At 37.5% G+C, this 22,682-nt stretch overlaps 2 protein-coding genes across 4 annotated transcripts; one reads left to right on the top strand and one right to left on the bottom strand.

Moving 5' to 3' along the window:
• Nucleotides 1-1,648: 1,648 nt before the first annotated feature.
• Nucleotides 1,649-5,339, top strand: LOC137717104 (zinc finger BED domain-containing protein DAYSLEEPER). Of its 2 annotated transcripts, XM_068456413.2 has the most exons (6): nucleotides 1,649-1,775; nucleotides 2,768-2,876; nucleotides 4,210-4,379; nucleotides 4,477-4,696; nucleotides 4,865-4,976; nucleotides 5,106-5,339. In XM_068456413.2, the coding sequence occupies exons 2-5, from the start codon at nucleotides 2,768-2,770 to the stop codon at nucleotides 4,969-4,971; spliced, it is 606 nt and encodes a 201-aa protein (XP_068312514.2). In that variant the 5' UTR covers nucleotides 1,649-1,775; the 3' UTR covers nucleotides 4,972-4,976; nucleotides 5,106-5,339. The 2 variants fall into 2 exon arrangements, 1 of the variants encoding a protein (XP_068312514.2); XR_015965683.1 differs by lacking the exons at nucleotides 1,649-1,775; nucleotides 2,768-2,876 and having other exon boundaries at nucleotides 3,198-4,379; nucleotides 4,477-4,786.
• A 5,662-nt stretch (nucleotides 5,340-11,001) lies between these two features.
• On the bottom strand, nucleotides 11,002-16,978 carry LOC137717957 (DIS3-like exonuclease 2). 2 transcript variants are annotated; one of them, XM_068457477.2, is made up of 7 exons: nucleotides 16,370-16,978; nucleotides 15,437-15,825; nucleotides 15,237-15,290; nucleotides 15,052-15,120; nucleotides 12,587-14,824; nucleotides 12,117-12,188; nucleotides 11,002-12,030 (listed from the first exon to the last, which is right to left on the bottom strand). In XM_068457477.2, the coding sequence occupies exons 1-7, from the start codon at nucleotides 16,479-16,481 to the stop codon at nucleotides 11,647-11,649; spliced, it is 3,318 nt and encodes a 1,105-aa protein (XP_068313578.2). In that variant the 5' UTR covers nucleotides 16,482-16,978; the 3' UTR covers nucleotides 11,002-11,646. The 2 variants fall into 2 exon arrangements, with proteins under 2 accessions (XP_068313578.2, XP_068313577.2); XM_068457476.2 differs by having other exon boundaries at nucleotides 15,437-15,828; nucleotides 16,370-16,956.
• Nucleotides 16,979-22,682: the final 5,704 nt, after the last annotated feature.

Here is a 22,682-nt window from a genome sequence, read left to right as displayed (position 1 = left end):
CCTAAATATGCTCCTATCACGATTTGACGATACTTAAAAATGATCAAAAATTGTTCAAGTCGTTATAATCAATTCCTATGTCTAAATAGAGATAGGAAAATATCATTATACGCTCCTAGTACGAGTTTCTTGTATATGTGGAGATTTTGGTGATGTATGGTGATTATCGATTGATGTGACAAGTTAATTCGCTTTCTGTTGGTTCAAAAAGACAACATTTTCACCTCTTGGTGCTGTAAGGTATTCTAGTTAACCTTGGGTATGTGTCTACCCTGCTACACTTCGTATTGCCTTGAAGCAGAAGCACTGTTTAGAAGAACCGTTGACGTTGGAAGTACAGTCGTGACCATTAATTATTCAATCACCCAACAAATGCTCGGTTGAATGAATCTTTACCGTGGTGATTGAATATCTCGAAAACTACCATTGTAGTTGATGTTATGCATTCAGTCCAATTTTCTCATACTCTAGATTTGATAGACTTGCTTTGATCCTCAAATTTTCAAGTATTCTTCTAGCCTTCTTTACGTAGTTACTTTCTCACTAAGTTCGAGAGAACTTCACTATGAATTTGATTGCTAAGGCACTACAGACTACGTTGGCTCGACTAAATGATAGGTATGCCACTATTATATCTTATCAGGATACATGTTTTATTTCCAAGTGTTTGGGAAGCCTTCTTGAAGGCCACATGTTGTAAGTTGTAGTTGACTATATATTTCCCTCAGACTAACAACCAGTCTAAACAGACTATCCAGACTTTCTTGTTGTGTTATGTTTATCTGCTTTATAGTTGTAGCATGGTCGTATTTGATACTTATCTTCACTAGAAATACTTGTAACTAGGGTTACAAAATTGTTGGTCTTTGTTGTGATACTATGGAGATTTGGAATGGAGATTCTTTGCTTGGCACTTGCTTGACTAAGGAGTTTTACAAACAAGTGTTCAATTGTGAGAGTGCACGTTATAGAAATGTTATCTTATTGTTGTTGTTACCCAAAAGAGGTAGTGCGTGAGCACGGTAGAGGCTTGACTAGACGTTTTTTGTGCATTTCCCAAAGGGGACATGATGGTAATATTGCACCCTCGGGAGTTATTTACTTGCTTATCATCACAATAGTAATTGTCACATCCTAGCCCAAGCCCCCACCACATCCCAGGCTCGACTCCACCGTAGCACGATATTGTCCGCTTTGGGCCCCGACCACGCCGTCACGGTTTTGTTTCTAGGAACTCACACAAGAACTTCCCAATGGGCCACCCATCCTGGGATTGCTCTCTTCCGAACACACTTAACTTCAGAGTTCCGATGGACCCAGAAGCCAATGAACTCCCAAAATGCCTCGTGTTTGGTAGAGATGGGAATATACATATAAGGCTTACAGGATCCTCACGCCTGGACGATGTGGGATCTTACAATCCACCCCTCTTAGGTAGACCTGGCATTTTCAACCCGACCTAACCTGACCCGTTAAAATTAGTTTTCGGGTGGGTGATAAACAAGTCAGGTGGTTAACGGGTTAACCCGTTAATCACCTGTTTCACCCGTTTATTGAGGACTTTTGTGTAATTTCAATAGTTTTAATAGAAACCCTCAGACCTCAGTCCATCTCCACTCTCACCAGCCACCGCACAAATCAACAAACAAACAGCTAAAACCCATAAACGGGTCTCGCGCACGCCGTGCTCCTTCCCTTCTAGCATCGGGCCTCCGGTTATCTCCCTCATCATCTTCTTGCAACTTCTCTTTTGTCCCTCCTCAAGATTGCTCCTGGTAATCCTTTCTCTCTCTCTCTCTCTCTCTCTCTAAATATGGGTTTTTTGTTGTTTTGGATCCGATTTCTTATGTTTTTGTTTCTAGGTTCTTCTAAAAGTGTGGATCTGGTTTTGTTTCATGCTGCTTTCGTTGTCTCTTTTTTGTGGGTGTTCAAAATTAAAATTGCTTCATGGGTTTGATGGTTTGAATTGTTTGCAAAATTGTGGGTTTTCGATTGTTTTCTGAAATAGGGTTGTGTGAAATTGGACTACTGGGTTTTCGATTAGTTCTTTTCATACTTGTGAATTTCATACTTGTTGCCACTAGATACTGCCAAAATGAAGACTATTTTCATACTTGTGAAGGACTCACGATCCTTCAAATTCAATAGGAAGATAGCTGCCACTTAATGAATAAAAGAAAGAAAAAAATAGTTCACAGACCATACTTTGTTATTTCACGATTATTGTCCTCTTTTACATATATCTATATATAGTTTATCTGTCATCAGTTTTGAGACGTTTTTCAAAGAAGAATTCTTGAGAGCCCTACTTTCTCACCAGTTTCCTGAACATCAATTTGAGTTTGGAGTTTATACTCCCTCAAAGTGAACTGCCTATAAGTTGATGGTTCATTACCGCAGTTTCGGACCACACACTTTCATTTTGAAGACCATTTTAAAAATGGTTGGCAACAAGTCTTCATTAGTTCTTTCTCTTATTACTTGTGAATGTAATAAGAACTTGAAATTTAAGAAAACTATGAAAATAGTCTTATAAATATAGCTAATAGCCTAATCCCCAATCACAGGTTTTTGAATGGCTTGCATGGGGTAAAAAGAACACTCTAAAAAGAAACATAAAACCGAAGGAAATAGGGATCATCCACCACAACAAGAGAGATTCATCCTGCTTTTTATTAAGTTAACTGTTAACTAACACACTGCTCTGCATTTTCGTTGTCTCAACTTCCTTGGCATCTGATGCATCTTATGTTTATGGTTAGTGCAGATGGATATTGAGGAAGAGAACATTGAGGCTATGGAAATGTCAACAGTCAATCTAAGTGATACACAAGGTACAACAAGTGCACCAAGTCCTTCAAAGAGAAAGGCTAAAGGTATACAAGTGGGTAAGATATGTCAAAAGAGATCTCGGGTTTGGACTTTGTTTGAAGAATTGCATGTTGGTCCTGATAATAAACAACATGCAAAGTATAAAAACTATGGGATAGTTTATGTATGTGACAGTAATTGTGGGACGAAAAACCTATTGAATCATATGGATTCGTGTAGTAAAAAACATCCCATTGATATGAAGAAATCTCAAGTTGGACTGCATTCTCCTCAGTTTAACCATATTAGTTTTTGTGAGCTATTGATTGAGGTTATAGTGAAGCATGATTTGCCTTTTAGGTTTGTTGAATATGAGGGCATTAGAACTTTGTTTAAATACATCTCCTGATATCAAACTGCCCTGTAGAAATACCGTTAAGAAACATATGTTGAGGATGTTTGAAGATGAAAAGATAAGACTTCGAGATTGGTTAAATACAATTGAGGGAAGAATTTGTTTGACATCGGATCTATGGTCTTCTGTTGCAACTGATGGATATCTCACACTCACAGCTCACTTTGTTGACAAAGAATGGAAAATGCACAAAAGAATTTTAAATTTTTGTCATATGCCTCCTCCACATACCAGGGTTGCTTTGTCTAAAAAAATTAACGCCTTATTAGTTGAGTGGGCGATTGAAAAGAAACTGTTTTCCATTACTTTGGATAATGCCTCTGCAAATGATTGTTCTGTTGAGCTATTGAAGAAACAATTACATTTTAGAGGTTTGCTGTTAATGGATGGAAAGTTCTTCCATGTTCGTTGTTGTGCTCACATCCTAAACTTAATAGTCCAAGATGGACTAAAGGAAATTGATGGATCAATGACAAAAGTTCATGAGTGCATCAAATTTATAAAGTGTTCAGAAGCGAGAAAAAATAAGTTTTTTGCTTGCGTTGCACAAGTAGGATTGGCAGGTAGTAAAAGAAGGTTGAGACAAGATGTGCCTACTAGATGGAATTCAACATATACAATGCTGGATAGTGTTATTTTCTATCGTCGTGCTTTTCTCGATTTGGCACTTGTTGATTCTAATTTTAGTTCATGTCCTTCATTGGAAGAGTGGGATAAAATAGAGAAGATTTCCAATTTCTTGGGGTATTTTTATGAAGTTACTTGCTTATTTTCCGGAACAAATTACCCTACATCAAATTTGTTTTTCCCAAAAGTGTTCAAATTCCATTATTGTATTCAAGATGCTATGGAAGATTGTGATGATTTCATGAGACGGATGGGGAGTTATATGAATTTGCAGTTTGAAAAATATTGGTCAGAGTATAGTTTGATTCTTGCTACTGCAGTGATTCTTGATCCTTGCTATAAATTGGAATTTGTAGAGTGGGCTTATGACAAGCTTTATGGTAAGGATTCCAGAGAGTTGAAGGATGTTAGTGGCACATTGTTTGCACTCTTTAGTCGTTACATGGACAAGTTCTCTCATCTTCTTGTATCCAACCCAATCAATCAAACTCCTACTCAAACAAAAGTTGGAGACAAACTTTTTGAGGTAGTATTCATATTTGTTATTCCTAGTTTTATATTTTCAATATGCATCTTTAGATTGTTCGTTGACGTCATTGTTTCTATTTTGTTTTTATATGTAGGAATTTGATAATATTTACCAAGATGGGTCAACTTCAAATGAAAAAACTGAATTACATCTATATCTTGAAGAAAAGAGACTTGATAGAAAACAAGAGTTGGATATTCTTTCATGGTGGAAACTGGAGCAATTTCATTATCCTGTACTTTCTCGTATGGCTTCTGATGTGTTAACAATTCCCATCTCAACTGTTGCCTCGGAATCAGCATTTAGTATTAGTGGTAGGGTGCTTGATCAATATCAAAGTTCTTTGTTGCCTGAAACCGTTCAAGCCTTGCTCTGTACTAGAGACTAGCTTTTTGGCAAAGGAGGTAAATTTTATATTACTTTGTATTTTTTTCTTACATAATAGATTATAATTGTTTTCCTTTTTTTCCTTTTATGTTTAGCTTTAGAGAAAGAGGGTGCTGACTTGGAAGAACTCACTGAAGAAATTTTTGACATGAGCCTTAACGAAAAATTGGGACAATGCTCCAATAGTTTTAGTCTTGATTAAGCATGGTATGTATTTTCCACAATAAAGTGAAAACCTGTTTTGTTTGCCTATGAATTCACTACTTCCAGCATCCTTGTTTATTTGAATTTGATGTACTGGGTTGAGTTTAATTGTGTTTTGTGGGTGTGTTGCAGATTTTTGGGTGTTCGATATGCAAATTCTTCCTTGAAGTAGCGATGTAATTGGGCGGTACATCTTGGTGATGTTGAATACGGCATAAGATGTTAGACTGTTAGTTAATTAGTTGATTTGGAAAACCTTTACGGAGTTTCATTAATTAGTTGATTTGGAAGATTTTTGGGTGTTCGATTGCCCCATGGCGTATAGCTATGCTTCACATTTTGTAAAACCCTTATGGGCTGATTGATTGCCCCCATGGCGTATATGTAGTCTGATACATACATACATACATACATACATATATATATATATATATATATATATATATATATATAAATTGTTAGACTGTTAGTTAATGTTTGTAATTTTGGGTAAAAGATGTGTAATTTGTATTGGAATGCAAATGTAAAACAAAAAAAACAAAAAAAACTGTTAACGGGTGAAACGGGTGACTTATTAAGCTTAACGGGTTGGGTTCGGGTGACCCGTTAGCTTAACAGGTTGGGTTCGGGTGGCCTGTTAGATTAACGGGTCGGGTTGAATCAGACCCAAACCCAATAAACCCGGCCCGTTTACAGGTCTACCCTTAAGGGCTCGACGTCCTCGTCGGCATACTTCCGGCCAGGGATTGGCTCTAATATCAAATTGTCACATCCCGGCCCTGCCTCCGCCGTAGCACAATATTGTCCGCTTTGGGCCCCGACCATGCCTTAACTGTTTTGTTTCTGGGAACTCACACGAGAACTTCCCAGTGGGTCACCTATCCTGGAATTGCTCTCACGCGATATCGCTAAATTTCGGAGTTCCTATAGAATCCGAAGTCAGTGAGCTCCCAAAAGGCCTCGTGCTATTACTTACTTTCGGAGTACGCAACACTCAGGAACGTAGTTGAAAATGTTATTTTCAGTTTTAAGTATCAGTACAACTACTCTAACTTTATGTAGTTATATGTATGTATTTTTTACGGGACGTTAGTACATATAAATATTTTTTACTCTTTGTTTTTGAGAAAACTATTATATTATAGTATTGTACTAGAGAAGAAAAAGAGTATGAATTGGAGGCATGAAAAAGAAATAATGCACTCTGAATCGTGACGAAGCGGCATTTTCCCTTTTTGTACAACCACTCGGACTTGATTTCTTCGTTAGTACATATATTTTATTCTTCCCTATCTTTGAGTCTTGTGTAACTAATGATTTTAAATTTCGGGGACGAAATTTTCTTAAGAGGGGTAGATTGTGACAACTCGTCCCTAATTTTACGTTTTTATTAATTTTAAAAGTGTGAATTTACGAAAATACCCTAGAGGCAAGGACTTTGACTTTCGTTGACCATCGTCTAGAGAGACGTCAGACTTATTGTTTTAGCGTATCCTCATAGTACTCGTTGGTACGAATGCATAGGCGAAAGCCGTTTGCGAGTCCGGATTATAACGGTATAGTTACAGACGTTTGAAATTGGTTATTCAAAGTGTAGTTTCAATTAAATTGAATTCCCACTTTGTGGGATGAGGCCCAATCAGCCTTCAGATAAGGAAATGGTGGACCAATTAAATTAAAGGGACAAGGAACCAATTAGAAGAAAGGGAGAAGGCAGCAGGCAGCAGGCAATCAGGAAAAAGAGGGATTTCACCCCTCCATTCCTGTCAGCCTTTCAACCCGTGCAACCTAGTTCGACCTCCCATTTTCCAAGGCCGATTTTGACCAACTCCGGTGGAATTTTTCAGCAGCAGCACCACCATATTGAAGCTCTCATTCCCTTCTAGAAAACCCACCCAAGAACCACCTTGATTAACCACGGGATATGTTTGAGGCCACGAGAGTCGACGAAAATCAACAGTGCTCTGACCACTCTTTTCAATTTTTCGGCGAATTAGCAAAGTGAAGGCCAATGCCACCACTTGGGCTTTGTAGCCCATTATCCCTGGAGCAAATCCCAACCAACCTTGACCTCGTTGGACCACTGTAGATGACGAATCGTCGCCGAGAAGCTTTAGGCACCCACCGGCTTTGTGGGCAAAATTGACCATCTTCCGTCCACTTTTAGACTTTGTGGCAAGTATGAAAGTTGTTCCTCTCTTTGAGATCTTCATTTTTGTGAAATTTGAGAATTTTTAGAAATAGTGGAATTTTCCGGCAAACCGTGGCGGCCAACCACCGCGTGCGGTGGCGCGTGGGCCGGGACCCCACCTGACCATCTTAGTCTAATTTGGATGCTCCAATTCTATATTTGACATCCGTTTCGTGAAATTACGATGTTTTAATGTAGTTTCGTAGTTGACCACCTAGTTAGCCGTCATGGGGTCCTTGCATGAATTGACGATCCGACCATTGGATCGTCACCAAACCTTAGTACCTTATAGTACATAATATTTGAGGACCATAGGAACTTACAGATCAGAAATCTGAGGTACGGATCTTCCGGATCGAATAAAGTAGGGTTATGGACTCTACCGCTGACGTTTGACTGACGATTTAGTTTTTGTCAATGGGTTTCAAATCATTCTAAAAGGTCCTCAGGGATGTGTTTTACATGAGTTGTGTGTTCTATCGATAAGAATCCTGAGTTGTGATTTGATAATTGTTCTAGGCGACGATCGTTCGTGACGCCTTGACATTCGTGCTAGGGAGTTGTAGCGTGGACTCCAGGTGAGTGGACAGTTTGTTTTTATACCTATACATAGTTATAGTTTCCATAAATGCGTATTTACTTCATTTTTACACTTATAATTACCAAGTATTCGTTATTGTGATATTAAATGTGATAAATGCTGTTATATGGTTGGGATATTACTGTCATGACGTTCATACATATTTGTACATGCTCATCTATCGCACTCCGGTGTTAGTACTCTGCCCAGAGCCAGGGCCAGTCCTTCACGTGTATATGTTCACATCCGCACCATTCGCTCACCTTAGATCCAAGTTAGGTGCCAGTCATATCGTACATATTGCATTAGGCAATTCCGACTCATATGTGACCGCGCCTCGGCGCCAGTCTTAACATGATCGTAGTACTAGAGCGTATTGATTACACCCAGTCCTGTCGTGCAGGTTGCATTATGAAACTCCGACTCGTGTGCTAGCATAAATTGATGAGCAATTGATTATACTTGATTATCACATGATTATATTACTATGGCATTTGATATATCATGACTTGGCATATTTCTAGTTATAATGTTGTTGTATTATTGTTTACATGCTTACATAGTTTGTTTTAAGGAAACTATACTTGTTTTACGGCAAGGGGTTAGTATATTCGAAAATAAACGTCTTTACAAAATGTTGTTTTGCTGACCCACTCAACTTTGTTTTTCACCCCTCCAGGTTTAGTAGTTGTGCTTACGTGTAAACGAAGATTCTGGCAAATCGCAATAGATGGTTATCTTTAGTGGTATAACCCTTACTCTAATTATTGTACTGTTCTTATGCTCTACCATCACGTGTGAAATTGGTACAATCCCGCTCACCTGCACTCTTTTGTTTAGGCACTTTTAGGTTTAAATTTATTTACATTTTTTTTCCACTACACTCCACTTTATGGCTTTGTCACCCTTCTGGTGTCGGCCAACACAACTCGATTTCAGAGTCCAAGTGAACTTTTCAGGTCGGGGTGTGTCATGGTACATGAAGTTTTTTTGGTCCTAGAGTCATACCTAAAGTGTTAATTTTGGGACAGTCTTATACATCCGTTAGTCTAGCTGTTACATCTCCCGTTAACTGATGATGTGGCACCATGTTGACAATGACTAGGCGCCACATGTCATTAAAGGGTCCACGTCGAAATTAAAAATTCAAAAAAAAAAAAAAAAAAAAAAAACCACTCGTCTTTTACCTCCCCCGAACCCCCTCCCTTCCTTATTTCCTCTGCAACCCGTACCCTCCATTTTCTCTCTGTAACCCGTACCTTCCCTTCTCTCCTCTGCAACCCCCACCCATCCTCCCTCATCTCCTCTTATCACAATTTGCATTTGAAAAAACTAATTAAACTGAAGAATTCACAAACCAATTTAACAATTTCAAAATTCAAAATCACCAATTTCAATGAAATCCGCATTAACCAAAAACTTCAAAAATCTAAACTTTGATCTTGAACAGATCCCAATCAACTTTGCTCATCGAAAACACCACCGATCCCAATTTTCTCAATGTTTTAAGATAATAGAATATAGAAGCAAGGAAGAATCTGATCAAAATTTCAATCGGATTGAATTGAATCAATTTTGATTGACAAAATCAATAATGGAAGGAAAATATGTACTTTTTCCTCCCATTTGCTTTCACAAGAATCGGGAGCGCGTTGAGCATAGACGAGGAGATCTCAGGTCTACCGAACTATGACGGCGGGGGTTTTGGGCTTGGACTTGAACATCCCCTTCATCTTGTTGATGTTGGGGCTTTGGCTGCGACAGGGCAGTTTATCCTGCTGATGGTGGTTTTGCTGTCGATGCCGCTGCGGAGGTTGCGGAGGTTGCTGAGGTTGCGGTGGTCGCTAAAGGAGTTGAGGCAAGCTTTGGATTAGAGGAGATGAGGGAGGGTGGTGCGGGTTACAGAGGAGAGAAAAGAGGGATGATGGGTGGGGGTTGTAGAAGGGAGAAGGAAGGGTAAGGGTTGCAAAGGAGAGAATGGATGGTACAGGTTGCAGAGGAAAGAAGGGATGGAGGGTGTTGGGGGGAGGTAGAAGACGAGTGGGGTTTTTTTTCTTTTAATTTTAATTTCCATGTGGACCCCTTAATGACACGTGGCGCCCAGTTATTGTCCACATAGCACCACGTCATCAATTAACGGGAGACCTAACAACCAGACTAATGGATGTATAAGACTGTCCCAAAATTAACACTTTAGATATGACTCTGAGACGAAAAAAATTTCATGTATCAAATGTTGAAAACTACTAAACTTGAAGGTAGCAAACTAGATTTACCCAAAAAAAAAAAAAGAGCACTTTATTTACAAGTGCTGAGTTAGTAGTACGAATTTTATGTAAAATTATCAAATTTATAGATCTTTAAATAAAAAGTTTAATTGTAAATTTTTCGCATCATTCAGTACTATAAAATAAGAAAATTATTTTATTAGACAAAAATGATCATTTTTATTGCAAAAACTAATTCTATAGCTTTTAAATAAGAATTGGTAGGAAAATGAAAGATTCTAGATTGAACTACATTGTTACAGAAGAAAATGGATGGACTATTTTGCATACAAGCGGCATTACGGATCAAGGAATTTGAACTCGAGATTTTGAGTGCATATTGAAGCTCTTATGACTGATTTGGAATTGTTTATTTTCGTAAGTGTTTCTACTAAAAGTACTTTTATTGTATAAACATTGAAACTTCTTATATAAATCAAAATGCTTTCTAAAATAGCACTTAAAAGTAAATTATTAAGAAGTACTTAACGTGTGCTTATCTAGAGAACGTTTGTACAACCTATAATCATGTGCAATTTTGTCATTTTGTTATCAGTCTCAAATATTGTCGTTTGACCAACTAAATATCTAAGACGTAAGAAATAATTTTTAAGGAAAATGATAAATAAAAACTATTTTTGACTTCTCATGCACCCACATTTAATTATATCCCGTTATTTCAATTTGATTTATTCAATATAAAGACCAAAAATAAAAATGTGTTGAGCAGCTAAAATGATGCGTGAAAATCACTTTTTGTTTTAGTAACAAACCCTAGTAATGATTGCTTGTGAGTTCAAATCTTCTGCACTCAGGTTGTGTGGTCACTCAGTAACTTCCATCATTGATTGACCCGTTCATAAACTTTAATCTCGTTAGCTCTACTGTCGTAACCTTAACACATGTCAATTAATGATAAAAGCTACCAAGAGTCCACGCACAAAGGACTGTAGAAGATTGGCTCTCATTGCTCCTTTGGTCGATATCAACTTAATGTGAAGAATCATATTATTTAAAGAAAATGTAATTCACACAAGTGTTGTGCTTTCATATGAATCAACTGGAGACTGCCAGTCACTCATTTATGTCACTAGAACAAACCCAGATCATTACCCCTAATCCTGGCCACCCAAAGCCAAAAACCTTATTGGGCAGCAATCCAGGAATAACTACACAGAGAAAATTAAACCCACAAATTTGGCTTATGAAACTCGGTGTCGAAACGCCAGACGCTGGCAGGACACATTCACCGAGTTACACTGGATGAGACGGGCCAGCAAAAACAGAGACCTATTCCAGCAAGCAGCTCTATCAAAAACAGCTGCTAAAAGCCAATGACAGAGACTAAGACACACCCCCTTCTACCATTATCAACACCCTCCCACAAAACGTTTCGGTATGAGATAACCCATAGAGCATCAGCGGAGATCTAAACCGAAAATTATTATTTTTCTTAAACTCTATCCGGACTACACTAATGTCCTATCTACAACAGAACCTGCCCATTTCCAAGAAGAGCCTTGTTATCATTCATCTGTAATAAGTAGGTCAACCAATTCCAAAGCTCCGTTATCCATTCATCTCCGTAAGTTCCAACCATCGGCAACTAGGTTAACCAGTTCAAAACCCAATCTATCAGAGATATGAGCTCATGTACAGCCTTGCCCCAATATCAACGGGTCCATCATCCCCCCCGATTGCATGAAGCACTACAGGAACTGTTGAAAGAACACAGAGTGTAAGGGGGAAAACCACTGGATCAATTTCACTATGGGTGGCTACGCCAACATCTTGGACCACGGCACCCTCTTTAGGACTATTACCAGTTCCGCCTAGTTCAGCTTTGAGGTCATAAGGTCTAACAACCAAGGCAACATCTTCAAGCGCCCTCCACTTACCAGGACTACCTCTCCTATGTGAGCGTCTGTTAGAACATAAATTCAGCACCAATGTGGATGTAGCATCAAGCCATTCTACCATTAAGCCTTCAACTTCATCATAATATATTCGACGTTCAACCTGAAGACATGTAGTAACAGTAAATTGCATATGGGTTCCCATCCTATAGTCGCATAAAAATTACACAACTGAAAACAGCTACTTACAGCAAGCTTGTGAATATAAATGGACATGAATCTAGGCCCCACACCCAATACTCTTGCTTCTGATAATACAATCTGCAACCGATAAATGACAGCCAGACATTAAGCACAGAAGACAACTAAAACACCTAAAGCGTAAATGCAAAATGAAGGCAGCACCAAAGAACAATAGGACTGCTTGTATTCAAACCACCTAGCTCAGCTAGACAAGAATCAAGAGAAGGGTGGCATAAAAAGAGGACACAATGGGTCTGGCAACACCATTATATGAAGTCAGATAATGCTATGGTCAATACGAGACAGCACAGTTGGTCTATTATGGGAGTCATTACTTGTAATGGCACATAAAACAGATGATGGAAATGAGGGGCAAAATTTCTTAGCACGCTGCCCTCCAGCTAAAGAGTAACAATGAAAACAGAGATTTAACATTTAAAAATAAATCAGAAAGTATAAGTAGAAAACAACCGTACCTCCTTTTTCTTCAGCAGGGCCCACATGTAGAGCTTATCACAAGCATCCTTGACATGTCTACTAGCCAGCTTTCTTTCATTGCAATAAGCAGCAACATCAGTAAGCATTTCAGAGCAGGGAACTCTATGCTTTATTGCTGCAGCAGATAGTGCTTCCTTGATTTCACAGGATTCAGCAACATTCTTATCAAAATAAATACCAGTGAAACATCTCATTTTAACTTCATCCCCCCTACTAAAATTATTCAACAGTCTCCGATGTTTCAAAAATAACTCCTCTGCCTCTACGGCTGCAGCCAGCGTGCGATGCACCACAATATCTGGATACCGACGCAGTGGAGATGTAAAATGAGTGTACAAAGGAACAGCAAGTCCATAGTGACCCCAATCATTTTCTCTGTCTTTTAATTCACTGCTACAAAAATAAGAAGCCAACTGCATTGGTTTTGTAGCATAACTCATAAGAATATTGAATAGAACAGCATCATCCTTGAGCTCTTCCCTGATTCTCAGCAATGATTGCTGGAACTGCCCAGAAGACGACGTATCCAATTCCAAACCATGCTTAGAACAAAATGCTTCAAATTCCCTGAGTTTGCGCATATTAGGTTCTGGGTGCCTCCGCAATAATGCACTCTCAGGAAAAGCTCTAGATATGACTTCAGCCGCAGTTGTATTTGCCAAAAGCATAAACTCCTCAACAAGAAAATTTGAGTCCTTCCGTTCAGAATACATGCTATCATATGGAACTCCACATTCGTCAAACAGAATAACAACTTTAGGGCTCTCAAGCTGAAGAGCCCCATCACTAAACCTCCTTTCCTTCAAAACTCTGGAAATTTCAAGAAGATCTTTAACAGATCTAATTACATCAGACCATTCAAAATGGCCATGCAACTGAGGACAGCCGTTTCCTAAAATGTTAGAACTTTCCAAATTAAGTTTCCCATTGATAATCTCCTGAGCATGTTCATAAGAAAGTTTGCAACACGATCTTATCACAGTGCGGCCAATCCATCGGTCAACAACATCCCCAACATGGTTGATGTCCAAGAAAATTGAAAATGCAAGTCTCTCTACCCCTGGGTTAAGCGAACCAATATTCTCTGAGAGCACAGGAGGCAACATTGGTAATTTCCGCTGTGACATATACACACTTGCTGATCTAGATTGAGCTTCTTCGTCTAACGGTGTATCGGGCAAAACAAAATACGACACATCAGCAATGTGGATACCAACTCTGAAAATTCCATTGGATAATTTCTCAACTGAGAGTGCATCATCCAGATCAGTAGCAGTTGAAGGGTCGATGGTTAATATGCATAGGTTTCGAAGATCCTTTCTACTTTTGATTTCCTCCTGAGGCACCTCCCACTTGAGATGAGGAAGACAGGAAATTGATTCATGAGAAAAATCTGATGAATTAATTGAATTTTGGAATAAAATTGCTTCAAGTTGTGGCTGTACTTCACCTGCCCGGCCAAAAGCATTCAAGATGACAGCTTGGGGAGCAGAACTTTCCTCATCCCATTCATCTATTCGGGCAGCAAACAACTCCATTTCGATTGACTCATCACCATTCTCCAATCTCTTCTTGATTGAATCAGGCAGGGTTCTCACAAGGACCACCATTTTTGGAAATCTTGGGTCAGTTGGGGTCATCTGAATGCACTCGTCACTAGAAAATAATGCATTTTTGTTCTTTCTCATGTTGTTTCTGCAAACTTCCCTGTAAGCAATCCACTTCTTAACATGAAGGAAACCAACAACAGAGTCTCGACGTGGAGACCTTTCAATGATAGCAACAACCCTGCCAGTTGGTCGTTTTGAAGGGAATGAACTGATCATGGCACATATCCTCTCTACTGCAACTGCAACTTCATTCTGCTCACCATGAGAACCTTCTTGTAAAAAATCTGAAGCCGTGGGGTACCTCCCAGCAACATGATCATAACTTGTTTGTCCAATTGGCTTTGAAGTAATAGATTCACCAGGATAAGTACTTTCCTGAGGAAATGAGCCCCTCTCAGGAAGCAGGCTTCTTCTACCATTAGCATACAAATCCACCTCGTCTACCTTAGCTTTACCTTTGCAGTTGAGACCAGAAATTTCATTAGCTTCTTGTGGTAAGTTAAAATCCTCCACCAGTGCAGAACTGGTACAAGTCCCAGCTGATCCTTTCATCCTCGTCCATAATGCCAAGGGATCAACCTTAATCGCCACAATGTCTCCTTCCATCTAAATATAAAAAAGTCAATGCCAAGCAATTGTGAGCTCATTGAACTGTATTCCCAACACAAAAGAAAGTCACCATAAAAAAATACATAGAAATCATGAAGGCTATGCGATCCAGTAAAATAATGAGGCTGTCAACTCCTTAAAAGTATAGTAGACGAAAAAGCAAACAAGCCAAAAGGTTTCCAAGTGAAGATGCAGAATGTAAAAGAAAATAATTCCAGACTTACAGCTCTATTCTGCTCAGCAAGTCCATCAATGAGAATGTCTGTTGGTACACCATCAATTTTGCAATAGGCCTACAAGCACAGAACACAGTATGCATACTACATAAGAAAGGTATGACGGTGAAGCATTGGGAAATACTAACCCCACAGAATATATCCAAATATAAACATAGAATAAGATCACAAACCTCAAATCGGTTGTGTGCATTGACTCGAAACAAAGCTTTAAAAGCATCACCCTTCTGAAAAAATAACATAATAAATGAGTCACAGTGATCATTTTCTTCAGCAACCATACAACTTCAAACAGGTTCATATATAATGATTAATGAGTAAACAGATTCCATGGAAAAATGAGTAAACACAAATCAAGACCAAATAAATGTACCTCTAGAGCGTCATTAACAGCCTCCATGGGCCAGTGTGAAGTAAAACATTTTCTTCGAGCATAACTCTCAGCATGATGAGGAGGGAAATCCTTGAACATTCCAGGCGATCCTCCACAAGCCACAGGTTCAGGACAAGAATTTGAAATAAATCTTCCAGCAGGATCACATGGGATAGAATGTTGATTTACCGAAATTTGCACATCCTCGTGGTTGACTTGCTCATTGATGTGCACTGTTGGCAATGAATTGAAGGCCAAATTAGATGCTTTTATCGTTCCGTGCTCATCTGGAGGATGCATGTCTAACTGAGGTTGCTTCAAGGATGTGGTTACATGATTAGAAATTCTTCCATTTGCCAGGCACTCAGATACTTCAGTTCTCGGAGTAGCTGCTGCAATTAAACAGACAAAGATAAAATTCAGAACCAAAGAACACAACGAAGATATAGAATAGAAAAAGAACAAATCACATCAAAATAATGCTTCACATAAGCATAAGAAACAAAATTCAGAAAGATATTCACTGCTAAGAATGCATATAACCCACTAAGCTTTTCATAAAAAAAATAAATAAATATATATATATAATATTATCTGATTAATTTGCACTTATTATTCGAGAGAGTAGTAGATACCTCCATCAAACTCCAAATTTATCCAATCAGTCAGTGATTACCTTAGCATTTGCAGGATAATCTCACTCCTTGACCAGGACTTAGATTACCCAGCAGCCAAACAGCACCAATAGGCTAGTGACATAAGGGATAAACAGAAACAACACAAAAACAAGAAGAAAAATACCAAAAATACACAGAAATCACCATTCTATTTTAACTAATTCAAAAAAACCTAGTTTGCACCATCAAAACTCAGTAATTAAAATAAAAATTTAATCTTTGCTCAGTGAGAAAAAGGGGAAATTGATCAAAGTACCTGAAGTGGAATTTTTTTGTCTGGATCGGCGACTGGGTCGGCGATTCTTCTTCTTCTCCTTATCGCCGTCTTCAACCCTTTCAACCACCGCTTGAACAACCGCGTCTTTCATAATTTAAAGAACAAAAAAAAAAACCCAAATTCCAAATAAACCCAGAAATTAAAACCCAAAAAAGATAAGATCTTTTGGGGAAGATCTGAATAGAATTGGGGCGTCTTCCGATTGGGAAAAAATATACACGGAAGAAACCGCAGAGAGAAAGATAGAGAGGAATTAAATTAGTTAAAAAAAAAAATTAAAACGCAAAAAAGGAGAAGAAGAAGAAGAAGAAAACGAGAGGGAAGAGAGGAACTAAGGGTTTTATAAGAACAGAGAGTGTTAGAGGAGTGAGAGAGAGAGGGGGAGGGGGGGCTGTTTGGTGGAGGAGGGGTGGGGAGGGGAGGGGAGGAGGGGTGGCCTCTGGTGGGGGAGAGGAAAAGGACGTGATGATTGGTCGGCTAAGCTAACGAGACATGACTCATGAGGCGCCGACTTTCGATTCCTTTGTCGTTTCCCTTTCCTTTATCTCTCTCTCTCTCTCTCTCTCTCTGCTTTTGCTTTTCTTTTCTTGCTTCCTTTTCTTTGCGTATGATTTTTCCTTTTTTTGGAAATGCCTTTGCTTTTCTTTTCTCGCTTCCTTTTCTTTGCCCTTGATTTTTTTTTTTTTTTAGAAATTTTGGTTATTAGGTGGTTGACAATAATTTAAGTGTGTGTGATACTAATATTAATATCACACTTAAATTTTACTCATGAGTTCAATATATTAATATCACACTTAAATTAATATATTAATATCATACTTAAATTTTTCGAACCATTATAAAAGTTTGTTTTTTATATGAGCTAATACATCAGTATCACTCTCACTTTTTCCTTATATGAACTTAGAACAAAATTTAAGAAGAATGATATTTGACACTTGTTTGATAGTTATGTGGTAAAAAAAATACATTTTTAATACCTAGTGGGGGGTTTTAAAAAATGTTTTTGGAGTTGAATATAAGATAGTTAGACAAATAGACATGTTTATAGTATGGCATTCTATTCACACTTGAAGTTTATGCAAATAGACATGTTTATAAGACAGTTAAAAAAAATTAAAAATCAAAACCTCCGTATAGGGATACAAATCTTAATCACAGAAATGTCATGATAGGGATAAACACACTTGAAGTTTATGCAAAAATCCTCAAGTGTATTGGTTTATTCATTGTCACTATTTCCAATTGTTAAAGAAAAATGTCACCATGTGTGTCTAAAAGAAATCCAGCTACTTTCTACAAATTATTTTTAATTTTTATAAATATGTTTTTTATTTTATTTTATGTTTTGCAATTAAATTAGTTTCAATTTGAAAGGGCCTAAGGTAGCTTGGGCCTAGTATTTTATCGGCCCGGCGTTAAGGCGAGGTTCAGTGATTTCATGTAGACATTGGTTCCGACCCTCTTTTTTTTTTCTTTTTTATTTTTATGAATAACGGTGGTGCTATCCACATATCATAAAACTACCTCAATTATTACGTCAGTCACAGTTTCATACCCTTTTAAAAAAAAAATTCAATATCATACCTTATCTTTGAATTAGTTGCAATGTCATACATTCCGTCAGTTGTCTGTCAATTCTTTTGTTAAATGCTGACATGGCTTAAGACGGGGTCCACTTTTTATTAAAAAATAATTTACCCTTAAAAAACACCAAAAAAAAAAGAAAAAAAAAACCCAAACACCCATCTTCCCTGACCCCTTGCCCTTCCCTGCAACCCAAATCCAAAACCTAGATCCCTTTCCCTTCCCCTTCCCTGCAACCCCCGACCCTTTCCTCACCCACGCCAACATCTACCCCCCCCCAGACCCACCTCCTCCTTCTCTACCGCCCACCCTTCTCCCCAAAATGGACCAACCCAGACGCCGTCGACGAAGAGGGGAGGAACATCGAAGGTTGCAAGGAAGAGGAAGGGGAAGGGATATGGGGGAAAGGGTCGGCAGAGAAGGAGGAGGTGGGTTTTTTTTTGGGGGGGGGGGGGGGTGGGGAGATGGCGTGGGTGGGGAAGGGGTCGAGGGTTGCAAGGAAAGGGAAAGGGAAGGGGAAGGGATCTAGGTTTTGGGTTTGGGTTGTAGGGAAGGGGAAGGGGTCGGGGAAGATGGGTGTTTGGGTTTTTTTTTTTTTTTTTTTTTTTTAATGGTAATTTTTTTTTAATAAAAAGTGGGCCCCACCTCAAGCCACATTATCATTTAACAGAGGAATTGACAGACAACTTACTAAATGTATGACATTAAAAAAATTTAAAAAAGGGGTATGAAACTATGACTGACCTAATAGTTGAGGTAATTTTATGTAATTTACCCTTACTTTTTTTACAATTTTTTTAACTTTTAGCCGTCGATTTAAAGGTAAATGTATGTCTAGATAGCACCACCCATGAATTTCATGTGAGAAAATGATAAAATCAGAACGTGAAATGACTTATGATAGGGTTTTGAATGTATTGTCCTCCATTTATGCCTAGCCTAGCTTTAGCTAGCTAGCTTATATTGCTTTATAACTTGAAAGAGTTGGTCGTGCCACTTCTTTTTTAGTCATGCCGCACATCAAGAGATATGTTGGAGCCAGTCATCTATTACCACAAGCTTCTTTTACCAACTTCATTGCAAGACTACTTGCTACGCCACAATAATGGGTTTGTTTCATTCTTTGGCATGATAGCATAAAAAACGTTTTTAAATCTTAAACTTTGGGAATTGATTTTCACACACTAGTTTTATTCTCTTATATCTTTCTCTTTATTCCTAGTCATCGAAATTAATAATCAAACAAAAACAACGCATGATTAAACATAAGTTTGTAGGAGGAGAAAAAATATGCGCATTTTTATCATTTATCTAAATTTTGCCTTGAGATATACTTTGCCTCCCTACTTTTTTTGTCAAACTAGATAACTTTCATTAATTAAAAAAACTAGTATATAAAATCTAAAGCCTAAAGGCAATTCAAAAACAAGCATAGTCCAAAAGTAAATACAATAGGAAAGCCCAAAAATATCAAGGCCACAACAATACAAACACTAGATCTAAAAGATAGGAAACTCCACCACACCAATTGCCTTACCATCACTGATCCACCATCACCACCAAAAGCAAAAACTCACCTTGAATATAAAAAAAGGGAGTGAGCGAGTCACCCGCTCACAAAACGTTGCCATAATCCTACAAAATAATGCTAAAAGCACTTTAACAACCACTTAACACCGAAGTGTGCCACCAAGGAGAGACATGTGACGGCTCGAGTAGAAGAGGTCACCGATGAAAGATTAAAGACCGGAGAAACATCAGAGGAAAAAATGGGCATAAAAGCCCAAATCTGAACAAGTTAGTGAGATTGAGACAAAAATTCAAGAAAACTTGAAATTAAAGGCTAAAAGAAAAGGATATGCAAAAGCCAAAGAAGAAGAGGAAGGAGTGGCTTGGATTGGCAAGTAAGAGGAGTTGCCATTGACCCACACCAAAAGTAGGAGTCAGCGGCAAGAAGGGGGCTTACGGTTTTTTCTTTCGGCGAGGGTCGAGAGGAAAGAGAGAGCCTTTTTCTTTTACTTTACCTCGCTCTAAATGTTCTTTTATGGTGTTCAAAAAAAAAAAAATGTTCTTTTATGTATCTTTTGGTTTTTTTGAGTACCGATTTTTGTACTTTGGTGTTGAAGCCTTTATCACTCATTCTTCTTCCTTGGTAAGATCTAGTTGATTACTCAAAGGAAGGGAAAAAGAAAGTGAGATATTTAGTGCAATGTTTTGCAGCTAATTGATAAGCCAAGGCCCAAGTATGATGTATAGGACACATAACGGACGGTTAGCATCCCAAATTAACAATATTGTCTCTTAATTATAAATGTTATAATATGTCACTTAATCCTACAATTAGTGGTATTTTTTCACTTGTAAGTGTCTTAAGTTTAAATTTCATGATCGGTGAGTTTGATACTAATTTATTCATTCCATCTTTTAATATAAATATATATCATTGTATCATATACATGTTACAATGCCATTTATATTAGCTATTTCTCCATTCTCATGGCCTATGTATGTGGACATTTTATTTATGTAAGTCTTTTATAATACCACACTTCCAAAGAAAAATAGAACTTCAATTCTAATATTTTAGAAGTAAGATTTAATTAGAGCATGAATTAAAAAAAAAAAAAAAACTTATACTTGTGGAGTACTCTTCTAGTTTATTATATTTATTTTAGGTGATTAAAAAAATAGGTTTGTTTAGAAAAAAAATTGTGGAGCTTTAGGCAAAAAATGTTAAAAGGGCTTATGAAATATAAAAGACATTTTAATGCTTTTTGAAGATGAAGTATTTGAATTTAATAAAAAAATTGAACGTGCTTCTAACAACGGTACTTTAACAAAAAAAAAGCTCATAAACACAGTACCTAAATTTTAATAAAAGTCTCAAACGTGTTTAAATAACTTTGTTGGAGTAAGTACTTCAAAAGCGACTAGCGGAAAGATCAATCAATGGTAGACAAGACATACATTTAGCTACTCAGAATTTAAATGAATTTATTATAATTATTATATAATAAAAAGAAATCAACCAATAAACTTTTTCCTTTAGGCCCCATCCTTTTGGATTAACAACTTGAAGCTATTGGCGAGACTTGGCCCACAAAACCGCACTCCTTAGAACCAGACAGAACAAAGACAAAATATCACATGACCATTCCAATCAAGTTGGAGGCCATAGAAAATATAGCCCAAAGCTCAGGTCAGTGCCCAAAAATAGGCAGCGAAACTTCCAAACTTGAATCCCTCGAACACTCATTGAGATAGGAGGGACCAAATTTTGAGAGATAGAAACTAAAGAAGTGAGTCGAAAGCTGAGAATTTGCAACACTTCGACTCACAAGAATTTTACGATTACATATATTTGTAGTGAATTTGATACCTAATTATAGTTGGCCTGTTATGGTAACGCAACTAAAGTATCTCATTCTATAGCTTGTCCAAACACAAAGGAACAATAAAGAGAGTGGTCAACCGCGTAGAGCCTAGGCGAGGTCTACGCAACGCAAGGTTGGAATTTTTAAAACTATAATTTGTAGTGAATTTGATACCTAATTGTGGTTGACGTATGGTGAAAACGCAGCTGAAGTATCCGGTTCTATAGCTTGTCCAAACACAAATGAACAACAAAGAGAGTAGCCCTAGTCCTAATCCTTTCACGTCCCACTCCTATCATGTTGGCTAGTATTCAATAATTTCTTTGCCATATATTGCCACCCATGATATAATATAAAAGAGTATAGAATGAAGACTCGCATCACAATGTTGTTAACAAAGTCGCATTCAAATTATTTAATATCTTAATAATTCATTGTTTCTTTTTCGTACATTATAATATAAGATGAACGTGATAGTTGCGCGCAAGTATGAATCTTTAAGTTTTAAACCCACAAGCAAGTTACATTTTGTCACGTACGTTAAGCTATGTGTGACAAATTTGTTAATAACTCTAAATTCAGTGTTAATGTCAAAAGAGTAATAATATTATACTCAAGAGAATTCCAGAAGAAATTTTATACAGCAGGGGTCGGTCTAGTTGGTATTATTCATTATTGTGATTAATTAATTAATTTAGTTTTACTAGCCTTCATGCCCGCTTACGCATGTGTAGAAGATATTTTTTGAATCACGACGTGCTAAGCACGACTAACATATTTTAAATATAATTATATGCGTAAATTGACAAAAGGAAAGTCAAATATTTGAAGTAAATGAATCATTTTAGATCATGCTAGAAGTAACATCTCATAAACCAATTAAAGCAGCTGAATTCACATAATAAAATCGGTCTCTATAGAATTTACATTAAGAATAGAGAAAATAATATTTAATAAACAATTGATTGAATCACATTATTGCTAACCATTGTGAGGTTAAGCTCACCCCCTCTTCCTTAGTGTAGATAATATTGTTTGTTTAAAAAAAAATATTCATTTGATAATTAATTTAATCACATTATTATCCGCTTGTAAAAGACCTTTTTTATAACCAGCATTACATGCTTCTTACGATGTTTTGAATGTGTTTAAAAATACAGAAAATAATATTTAACAAATAACTGATCAAATCACATTATTTCTAGCCCTTGTGAGGCTAAGCCCACCCCTCCCCTTAGTGTAGATAATATAGTTTGTTACCCAAAAAAAAAAAAAATCATTTGACAATTTATTTAATCACATTATTATCCGCATGTGAAAGACCTTTTTTA

Source organism: Pyrus communis, chromosome 8, assembly GCF_041283825.1.
Source record: "Pyrus communis isolate YQ-2024b chromosome 8, ASM4128382v1, whole genome shotgun sequence".
Taxonomy (NCBI): domain Eukaryota; kingdom Viridiplantae; phylum Streptophyta; class Magnoliopsida; order Rosales; family Rosaceae; genus Pyrus; species Pyrus communis.
Note: the sequence above shows the minus strand (reverse complement) of the source record. Positions and strands in the feature narration are given on the sequence as shown.

Coding starts and splice junctions, on each gene's coding strand:
- LOC137717957 (XM_068457476.2), bottom strand. CDS start 16,481: ATGAAAGACGCGGTTGTTCAAGCGGTGGTTGAAAGGGTTGAAGACGGC. Junction 15,291..15,436: donor CTGTTAATGACGCTCTAGAG/GTACATTTATTT, acceptor TTATTTTTTCAG/AAGGGTGATGCTTTTAAAGC. Junction 14,825..15,051: donor TTGCTGAGCAGAATAGAGCT/GTAAGTCTGGAA, acceptor TTTTATATTTAG/ATGGAAGGAGACATTGTGGC.
- LOC137717104 (XM_068456413.2), top strand. CDS start 2,768: ATGGATATTGAGGAAGAGAACATTGAGGCTATGGAAATGTCAACAGTC. Junction 2,877..4,209: donor TTCAAAGAGAAAGGCTAAAG/GTATACAAGTGG, acceptor TGGAATTTGTAG/AGTGGGCTTATGACAAGCTT. Junction 4,380..4,476: donor TTGGAGACAAACTTTTTGAG/GTAGTATTCATA, acceptor TTTTATATGTAG/GAATTTGATAATATTTACCA.